We start from the raw sequence: 10,613 nt of genomic DNA, 5'->3' as shown, positions 1-10,613 counted from the left end.
CTCTCCGTCCAACTCTCCAACTCTGTCTTCTTCTGGCTTCTCTCTCACCCACCCTTTCTCTCTCTCTCTCTCTCTCTCTCTCTCTCTCTCTCTCTCTCTCTCTCTCTCTTTCTCTCTCTCCCCCATGGTTCCATTCATATTCTAATCACAGCTTTCTCTTCTCCAGCTCACAGGCACTCCATCAGAGCCTCCCAGCCTCGGGCTTTGCACTTTTACTTCCCTCTTTTGTGGCCAGTGCTCTCCTCCCAGGCACACTCAAATAAGGTTGCCTCAGAGGGAGAGAGAGTCCCCCGCCACCCCTCCGGATCAGTGTGCGCCAAACTCTGTGAGAAGTCGAGCGAAAGTCCAAAAAACGTCCCCCCCCCCACACACACACCCCCAACAAAGTTCTGCCCGGCCTACCTTCCCCTACGAGGGACGTATTGAAAAAGTGGACTCGGTGAGGAGAGAAAGCGTCATGGAAAAGAGAGTTGTGAGGATGGTACCACTTTTTTTTTTTTTTTTTTGCTTACAACTGCTGAAGAGAGGATTTAAATGGAGAACCTCCGAACTGAAATGTCTGTGTTCACGGATGTCCCGGTCCGTAGGCGTGGAGGAGTAGGACACAGACATCAAGCAAAAAGTCTGCAAAATAGGAACGCAGACTTAAAAACTTGAGGGCGCTGGAAGTGTTGTGAGTGAAAGTGTGTGTGAGAGTGCAAGAGAGAGAGAGAGAGAGAGTGAGAGAGAGAGAGAGGAGGGGGTATGAAAACGTATTAAATGCTATAATGGAAGACGGGGAGGCCACAGTGGAAGGATTGCGTAGATCTAAGCCTCTTTTTTTCTGGGGAGGCAGCCTTTCTTATTCAAAACAGCCCCACAAAAGGCCTCCAGTGAGCCCTGCCACATCCCCATCTGACTCGCCGCCATTCATCAGCCTCCCAGCCTATCAATGACATGCCCCCATCAGGGCTCCTATAAAACCACAGCCTTTCCCATGAAACATCAGCAAACATTTTGACGGCTCTGGCTTTTCCCCCCGCTGGATTTCTGGAGACTCTGACCCCCCTCTCCCCATCCCGCCCCACCCTTGTCCCCACCTCCTTCGGGTCCTCCGGCTGCCCAACGCCAGCCTCTCAGCTCTCTCTCTCCTCTCTCTGCGCCCTCTCTCTCTCTCTCTCTCTCTCTCTGTCTCTGTCTGTCTCTCCCCCCATGCTCCTGTGCCGTGGTCAGCAGCAGGCTGAGAGAGAGAGAAGCCGGCGGACAGTGGACAGTGGACGGAGGGAGAGGCGCTGACACTCGCTGTAGAAGGGGGCAGCCCCTCACAAGAACGCTGTGGTGGTGTGCTGCTGCTGCTGCTGCTGTTGTTGTTTTCTTTTCCCCGCCGGAGGAGCGCGAGCACTGTGGATGGGAAGAGGATGCATTGTGGGCTGCTGGAGGAGCCGGATATGGATTCCACAGGTTGGTCCGTCTACTCACTCTCCCTTGGGGCCGGGATGCGTTGGAAAGCTGGGATGCTTGAGAGAGCTGACTAGGAGGGCTCTGGAGCTCGTGGATGCTGGGGCCTGGAAGCCTGGGACCTCATCTCTGAAATCAAAGATTTTGGGGTGTATTCAACTATATATTTTTAATTAAGGTTACATATGAATGTTATTGTCATAGCTGAGAAGAGCAAGGAACTTTGATCCTGACAAACAAGCCTGTTCTATTAATTTAAAGAATGTAAGGATCTATATCATTCTGAAAGAAATGTTGGCCATTCAGAAGCAGAAATGCATGACACAAAACAAAAGTTGGGATGCAAAAGGAATTTAATGTCAGGTTTGATTCGGTTTGAATCGCTTTGGCACACAACATTATCCCATCCTGGACCGAGGCCGGAACCAAGTTTGTTTATGGTGCACCTGCTTGTAAAAGTTAAGCAAGTTAGTAGTCTATGCCGCGGAATTTTGAGCTTAGGTCGTTAAAGTAGAATAAAACTCTTGATTTTGAATGTATTTGTAATGTTCTTCAACATTTGGACAAAATATTTCTTACGATGTAGACAATTATTTTAGCGCATTTGGATTTGGACACTGGACCAAGGCTAGTGCGCACAATAGTTAGCTACATCTCACTATAAACAGTCTAATTGGGAGAAGTCAATTATGTGAGATTAAAAATGGTTTGCAAGCCTATTTTAAAAATCCAAAGTAGTTCACAAATTATCTTCTTAATTCTCGTATGACTTGTTCGACCGTTTCTTTTATTCTTTAATTCGTCGGAACACAAGACGACTAATTTAAGGGGGCATTGCAACAAATGGTCCTAGATCCGTCTCAGCTTTAGATGGAATTTAATCCAATTATTTTGAGCTCTACTTTAGCTGTGCATGCGATCAATGATTCAATTAGCTTACACCTCTATCTCCATTCATAGACTGACAATAAAACACCATGGTACAATTAATTTAATCAGTTTGTCTGGACGAAATCTGATACAGCCTTTAAAAAGACAACAAATGAATGTAGGTAGGCAAGTTTAGACATTCAATTAATATGGCTATTTATTTAATTATTTATATAATGCAATACGCCACTGAGTAAGGTTGTTGATATAAAACAGTATTCTAATAGGGTAGATCAAATTAGCATATTAGGAAAATAACATGACCTAGGCTAAGGACATTTGGCGATATATATTTTTTTTTTATCAGGTGGCCTAATCTAGGCGTTGACTCAATACAAATAGACAAAATATATTTGGCAAATCTGTGGTTATAGGAGAGGAGACTAAATTAATTTGAGATTAAAATTGTAGATTTAAAAGTGAAGGCCTAAGCAATTATTGATGAACGGAAATGAGGATGAAACAACATATAAAAGCTAGAGTTTCAGAGTAGCATATGGGCTGTGAGATATATGCTGCGCTGTGAAAGTTTGGCTGTAAGCATGGCCTGTTGCAGCAAAGTTGACAGCACAGTTTGCGAAGCCCTCTGGATTACCAAATATTTTAATATTTTCTGTGATGGGATAAAGTATTAGTCCTATTGACCTATACCCAACACCCTTTTAAATCCTCTTGGTCTAGTCTCTACTATGATGAATAGTTTTGCAAAGGTTTATCCACTAAAAGTTCAAAGTTTCCAAAGTTCTCCTGTGAACTTTAACCTCTTCTGTTGGAACAACCGGAACTCGTTGCTTTGCCACAGTTCAGCTTGGCAACCGCTGCCATGGCAATAGTTGTTGCAACCAGTGCGGGAAATAGGATCTAAGGTAGGCCCAACGTCTACCCAAACATCGCCAGTGTTAATAATTGTTTCTGCCACTAGAGAGAACACCAGTCGCGCTAAGTCGTAAAAATAATAAGAATGGAACAAAGACGCGCGTATGGCGCAGAACAGAACCTAGTTGAACATGCGCGCTCTTGAATGCTCCCCTCAGAACAATGCAAGATTCCTGCCGTTCCGATGAAAACATTTCAAAGAGAATCCCAGCTGCTTTAAAGCACACTATGGACTATAAATTGCTGTCAAATTGTCCCAGCTCGTTGTGAAGACCAACCGTATATTGCTATAGGCCATATTGCATAATTCCCTGGTAAAATGTTTAATTCGTAGATGGTTTCAGTAAGGCCTTACAGTTGAACCATCAAAGCACTTCATAGTGAAGTGTCATCCAACACGGCGCTCGTTCGTGTAATTATGCAAATATAACCCACCTCAGATCGCACCGTCAGCCATGCACCTGTTGCCGATTTCATTATAAATCCGCTCAAAGCTGCATTGCAGAATTCCTCCACAATCCAGCTATGTCAGTTTGTTGTTTCAGTTCTTAATTCCCTTGAGATTTCATGTGACCCCCCAAACCTTGTCACCCCTCTCCAGAGAGTTGGATTGAGAGATGCCTCAATGAGAGCGAGAGCAAGCGCTACTCCAGCCACACGTCCCTGGGGAATATGTCCAATGATGAGAGTAAGACCACCTCACTACAGTCGACCTCAAAACAACCGCTCCTAGAATTTCTCGAAAGTAACCAATATAATGCCTGAAATAAGACATTTCCTGTGTAGTATACATGTTGGAATGGTTTAAGATATATATTTGTCCTATTGTTACTTTCTTTTAGAAATCTTCTCGTCTGTCTGAAATCAGCAAGCAGCAAAATATTTTAAAACACTGCAAATGATTTACTTTTTACTAAATCTATTTTTCTAAAATAAATGTCATGATTGTATGTACTTTATTGAATCAATGACCCCCAAAACTTTCAAACTGAAGATGGCTGTAAACCAAATAATGTTGTTGTATTAATGTCATAATGCTAGAAGATATGGTGTTGAATGTGATCATCTGGATGATCAGTGCATTTACTCAACTAGCACTAGTTATGGCTCCCTCAGCTGACTCTGTGTTTGTCTTCCCCCCACACAAGACGAGGAGAAAGAGAACAACAGGGCGTGCAAGCGTCACTCCACACCAGCCACTCTGCAGTGGTAAGTGGCCATCTTGCATTCACTGCCTGTGTCCTGCTCCCACATGCTAATGTTGTCTGTTTGGCCCACGGACATGGAGAGAGAGAGAGAGAGAGAGAGAGAGAGAGAGAGAGAGAGAGAGAGAGAGAGAGAGAGAGAGAGAGAGAGAGAGAGAACAAACAAAAAGGGGAACAAACTTAAGTTAGATACACTGATGAACAATGTATTCTCTCCACAAGCCAGGATTCATTTTTGGAGACTTAATCAGCTGTGTTGGGAAGCAGTTGGTTATTTTGTGCTTTGTAGTCTTGTTTGTATTTCTTTTTTTTGTGTGACTGACAGCCACGATCATCCCATTTTGGACTTTGCAGAAGAAAGCTCCCCTCTCTGGCAAAGTGCCCAGCTTGTGTTTTCTGTGGGCAGATCAGCAGTGTAGGTTTTGAGTTGAGCTTAGAGAAGCAACAGAAGGCGAGGTGAAGACATGGCACATGAAATGGGACCATCTTAATTTCGTTTGGGACATTATCTCTTTGGATCCACGAGACATTCCTCATGACAGAAAACATTTGAGGAGATTAAATGACGATCATGTATGAGTTTCCATTACATTAAACCGTCCATGTCTATTAAATGAGTCATGGTCTGTATAGACTGTTCTGGTGAGAATTAGTGTTTCATTTCATTAATGACTCACCGCGGGTATAGCACAGGTTTCATGCATGCATTTTTTTTTTACCGTTGCTGTCACTGTAATGATTGTAGTATACTTGGAAACGTAAAAAGTCTTCTCAAATTTATTTGTCTAGGCCAGTCTTGGAAGGTTCAGCATATTTTATCCATTCCACACTACATTAATTGACCATAATTTAAAAGGAAAATGAATATGCTGATGAAGCAATGTCCAATGTCAAATCAGTTGAAATATTAGATCGGATTTTCTGATCAGTAACTGCCAGTATGAATGCGAACACTGTTATAGATTTGCAGTATTCTATAGTAAGCAATATGCTATCCAATTATATAATTTAGATTCAACTTATGAAGTTATTAAGTTATGACAACATGCATTTTGAGTGATTTATTTTAACTTTTCGGTGAACATAATCTAAGTAGCTGAACCGTTGTCCACTGAGTGTAGTCTAATCTGACATGGTGTGTGTGTGTGTGTGTGTGTGTGTGTGTGTGTGTGTCCAGGCTGGAGGAGAACTATGAGATTGCAGAAGGAGTGTGCATCCCTCGGAGCGCACTCTACATGCACTACCTGGACTTCTGCGAGAAGCACGATTCCCAGCCGGTGAACGCAGCCAGCTTTGGCAAGGTGAGCAGCTGCTCCCTGCTTAGTGGCACAGTTTTTACTAATGGATATTTTTTTCTAAAAAGGGAAAAAAACATTGAGCTTGAAACTAAGGTCTTCTCAAGACTAAACTGAAAAAAAAGGTTTACAAGGAATTACATGATTTTAGGACCACAGCAAGATGCCTCATGCTATGCGATTTTTGACACTGATGCTCTCGATCATTTTGGTTATTCTCAAAACCTGTGGGATCAATAATTTTAACATTTAAAACATCTGGATATTTCATAATAGTGCAATTAGTCGCAGTGTTTAAAGCTGAGATGTTTCGGCTAATTGTCTGCGGTCAACCCAGATATAAAAGCAAGGAATGCCATGGACAATGACAAACATGAGTGGCCTGCCACAACCAAATGCCTGCGCAAACCTTTTGGGTGGACAGTCCTAACCCCAGAGACACCAACTCCTCTGTTCCCACAACCCCTCAGCCCACCTACCCCACCGTCAGACACCCCCATCACACCCCCGCTGCCCCCCCCCCCCCCCGCCCCTCCCAGCCCCTGTCGGAGGATATTGAAAAAGAGTGGGGGCTTGGATTAATGTGTAATTAAAGGAAATTTGGAAGGGTGAGATGTTGCGGAATGTTAGATCAGTGGCCGGAGCAGCGAGGGGTATCCTTTGGGGAGGCTCCATTGATTCGGGACAAAAAGCAGAGAGGGAGCCCAGGCTCATTTATCAAACGGGGCCTGACACAAACTTCACAGCTTGGCCTCTTTTTTCATCCCACACAATGGAGAGCTCCACTGTTTGCTAAAGTTTCTGCGCCGGGAGCCGGGCCGAGGAGCCAGTCTTATGCACACATGCACACACACACACACACACACACACACACTCACACAAAAGAGACGACTTCCAATTTTTTAAATGAAAATATTCAAGAGAAACAATCTTTCATGCTTTCCAAGAATGACAATTGAGAAATGTTTCAGTAGTCTGCAGTTCCGTTCTGTTCAATTACCTTATCTTTTTTAGCACTTCAATTGTCAATATTTTATTGTCAATATTTACAGTTTGCTTTTGATTCTAAAATAAGAACTCCTGTGTTGCACAAAGAAAAAAAAATCATTAATTCAAGAAAAATCATTCTGCTAAACAGATCATAAGGCAACAGTTCCCTCAGCTAACCACCCGGAGACTTGGAACCAGAGGCCAGTCAAAGTAAGCCAACTCCCTCCTGTGCTTCCCATGCAAATCACACGACTTGCCCTTTTATTTGTTTGTTTCCGTTCTCCTCTGTTGTAAGATCAGACAAAATAAGTGTACAGCATGAAGCGCTTTACAACCCAGGAGCAAACCGAATGCCTGTCCTGTGTGAGATTGGAGTGGAGTGTTTGTCTGGTTTAGTTTTTAGTTCTAAGCCTGTTCCTGTGTGCCTGCATTTTGTTGTAGTGTTAAGCCTGTTGCCGTGTGTCCGCTCCGTCTCAGGTACCACTATTATGGCATCGCCGTGAAGGAGAGCTCGCAGTACTACGATGTGATGTACTCCAAGAAGGGCGCAGCGTGGGTGAACGAGACGGGCAAGAAGGAGGTGACCAAGCAGACAGTGGCGTATTCACCGCGCTCCAAGCTGGGGACGCTCCTGCCAGACTTTCCAAATGTCAAAGACCTAAATCTGCCTGCAAGCCTGCCAGAGGAGAAGGTAAACAGGACCCTAAAACGCTCAGCCTCTACACACACACACACACACACACACACACACCCCTCTCTTCTCGGACTAACATCCCCAACGAGTCCTACACACACACACACACACACACACACACACACGCATACACAGTCACTCACTTACAAACACACACACACACACACACACACACACACACACACACACTTTCACTTACAAACACACACAAACACACACACACACACACTCTCACACCCCTCTGGCTGTTCCTTTCATCCGGCCTCCGGACCTGCCCCGCGCTGCGCTGGGATTTAGAGAAGGACCTGGAGGATTTATGTGCTGGGTCCTCGCGAACTCTTAATCTTTTGGGGGCAGATAATAAGATCTCGCGTCAGACAAAGGACAGGCCCTGGCTGTCGGGCTTGAAAGAAAAGGCAGTAATTTTAAATGGTTTGTGGTGTTGCTGATCTCAAAAGCCTCCTTTAACATAGTGCAATGTACTTCTGGCATGGCTTGGTGGAAGGAATTTTGCTTGTGCAAAGATCTTTGTCTTCTAAAGTGTATTTGTTCAATGTGGGAGCCATTTTTGTTTGTTACGTTATATGTACTTCTGTTTACCTGTGTAAGGTCCAGATGGTACTCTTATTTCACTTAAATCAGATGATAATTATTATAAAGTATTTTAACATTTAAATAGTAAAGCAACACCATGGAAGAATTGATATTTATCAATATTCAGTGGGCATGTAGTGCAAAGACAGTACCTAGGTCGTCTAAATCCAACTGAATGGGTCATAACCTGATCAGCAATGTTTCATGTACAGCAATATCAAACATTCTGGGCACACATTGGCAGTGTCATTGCCAATGAGTTTATTTTTGGTATTATAAGTCCATAATTTATTGTGCCATCAAAATGAGCTTGGAGTCTTTATTTGTAGGTAAAAGAACTGCATTGTGTTGCTGTAAGTGTCAGAAAAGCCTCTTATGTGCATGAAACAAAGCAGCTTGGCTGTAGACGGCTGTGTTCTCTTCTCTCAGGTCTCCACCTTTATCATGATGTACCGCACTCACTGCCAGCGAATACTGGACACGGTCATCCGGGCCAACTTTGATGAGGCAAGACGGTTTGTCTGTTAGCTCATCTTTTGTGTTTCTCCTGTTTCTCTCTCCTCCTCCTAGCGACCGCTTTGTGGCTCTTTATTAGCATGTTTGTTTATTTATTTCATTATCTATAAGTCCACCAAATTAGCTCTACTGTGTTTTGTAAAGAAAAAAAAACCTGACCAGTCCCAGTCTTTTCTCATCTGTTACAATGCCACCAGCTGTCTTTTACATGAACTGAGGCATTTTGTAAGGTACCGTAGTGTTTGTAATACTGGGTCATTTTGTAAGGTAACGTAGTGTTTGTAATACTGGGTCATTTATTTTGTAAGGTAGCATAGAGTTTGTAACACTGGGTCATTTTGTAAGGTAGTGTCATGTTTGTAACACTGGGTCATGTTTGTAAGGTAGTGTCATGTTTGTAACACTGGGTCATTTTGTAAGGTGTTGCCATGTTTGTAATGCTGGGTCATTGTGTAAGGTGTTGTCATGTTTGTAACGCTGGGTCATTGTGTAAGGTGTTGTCATGTTTGTAACGCTGGGTCATTGTGTAAGGTGTTGTCATGTTTGTAACGCTGGGTCCTGGTGTTCTGCAGGTCCAGAGTTTCCTGCTGCACTTCTGGCAGGGCATGCCCCCCCACATGCTGCCCGTGCTCGGCTCCTCCGTCGTGGTCAACATCGTGGGCGTATGTGACTCCATCCTCTACAAGGCCATCTCCGGGGTCCTCATGCCCACGGTACTCCAGGCACTGCCAGACAGGTGAGACAGAGAGAGGGGGAGAGAGAAGCTTTTCCATTTCTTCATGTTTTCCTTTGCTTTTTTTTACTGGGGGTACTTTGTATGTTTTGAAATAAAGTTTCTCTCCATGACTGATGCGATTAAAATCCCCTCTAACTAATTGTAATACCGTAGTAATACCGTATTATACCGTAGTGTCCTTTTGTTATTAAATGATTAAAAGCTGCATTGAACTCCACCACCTGGCTCTCAAAGAAGGGCAGTTGTACTTACCATATCAAGGGCTAATCTCCACATGATTAGTCACTTAATAAAACCATTAACAGGTTAACATTAGCAGAGAGCCCATTACGAAACAAAAAATGTAAATGAGAAGTTGTGAGAAATGTTTTCATGAATGGACTGTTTTTTCTCTCTGTGGTCTCTCCTCTACCAAGTTTGACGCAGGTCATTCGGAAATTTGCCAAACAGCTGGACGAGTGGCTGAAGATCGCGTTGCATGACTTGCCAGAGAACCTGCGGAACATTAAATTTGAGTGTATGTAGAACACTGCGGAACATTACATTTGAGTGTATGTAGAACACTTTAAAATGAATACATGCAAAGTGTGCAGTTAATATGATGTGAGATACTGACACTCAAACTGCCTAAGCAATTCTCACAGGAGTAAAACTAATTCATATATTTCCTCTTTCAGTGGCTCGAAGGTTCTCCCAGATTCTAAAGCGGCAAACGTCGTTAAACCACTTATGTCAGGTAAAGATTTTATTTACTTTGTATAATCTGTATGGAGATGAAGACAAAAATATAGTAGGAATATATAACATATTATGATTTCTGTTTTATACCATTTATACTCTTTTATACCATTTTATAATCTTTGTTGATATATGTTTGTGTGTTGTTGTTTCAGGCGTCACGGACGGTCATCCACAGTGCGGACATCACGTTCCAGATGCTGGAGGACTGGCGTAACGTGGACCTGAACAGCATCACCAAGCAGACCCTGTACACCATGGAGGACTCGCGAGAGGACCAGCGCAGGCTCATCATCCAGCGTAAGCTACCCACACTGAAGAGCGCCTCCGGCAGCCGCCGCACAGCAGAGATGGAGATTGAGCTTTTATCAGAGCTTTTAAAAGAAATACTAGTCCAGTGCTGCCCATATTCATGTCCTGACATGCAGGATTGTGCCATTAATCACAGAGTGTTGTGTTTGCTGCAGAGCAGCTTCATCTGCTATGTGTCTTTTAGTTCATGATCACTTGGAGGACATGCATGTATATTGTGGAAAGCAAATGTTCAAAGCAGCCATTTCAGTCAGATAGCACCCGTTTGAATACAAATTTTCACTAGACTA

At 43.4% G+C, this 10,613-nt stretch overlaps 1 protein-coding gene across 2 annotated transcripts in view; it reads left to right on the top strand.

Annotated features, from left to right (window-relative positions):
- The first annotated feature begins 1,059 nt into the window (after positions 1 to 1,059).
- rfx4 (regulatory factor X, 4) overlaps positions 1,060 to 10,613 on the top strand; it is a 19,267-nt gene continuing 9,713 nt past the window's right edge. For both annotated transcript variants that reach the window (XM_062547287.1, XM_062547286.1), the window contains exons 1-11: positions 1,060 to 1,440; positions 3,845 to 3,931; positions 4,392 to 4,452; positions 5,626 to 5,749; positions 6,882 to 6,943; positions 7,211 to 7,424; positions 8,451 to 8,528; positions 9,110 to 9,273; positions 9,690 to 9,790; positions 9,951 to 10,009; positions 10,167 to 10,311. In XM_062547287.1, the coding sequence (XP_062403271.1) occupies positions 1,398 to 1,440; positions 3,845 to 3,931; positions 4,392 to 4,452; positions 5,626 to 5,749; positions 6,882 to 6,943; positions 7,211 to 7,424; positions 8,451 to 8,528; positions 9,110 to 9,273; positions 9,690 to 9,790; positions 9,951 to 10,009; positions 10,167 to 10,311 (1,138 nt within the window). In that variant the 5' untranslated portion in view covers positions 1,060 to 1,397. The remainder of the gene's footprint in view (positions 1,441 to 3,844; positions 3,932 to 4,391; positions 4,453 to 5,625; positions 5,750 to 6,881; positions 6,944 to 7,210; positions 7,425 to 8,450; positions 8,529 to 9,109; positions 9,274 to 9,689; positions 9,791 to 9,950; positions 10,010 to 10,166; positions 10,312 to 10,613) is intronic.

Source organism: Sardina pilchardus, chromosome 10 (assembly GCF_963854185.1).
Source record: "Sardina pilchardus chromosome 10, fSarPil1.1, whole genome shotgun sequence".
Taxonomy (NCBI): Eukaryota; Metazoa; Chordata; class Actinopteri; order Clupeiformes; family Clupeidae; genus Sardina; species Sardina pilchardus.
The sequence above is the reverse complement of the archived record's forward strand: the minus strand, read 5'-3'. Positions and strand labels throughout refer to the sequence as shown.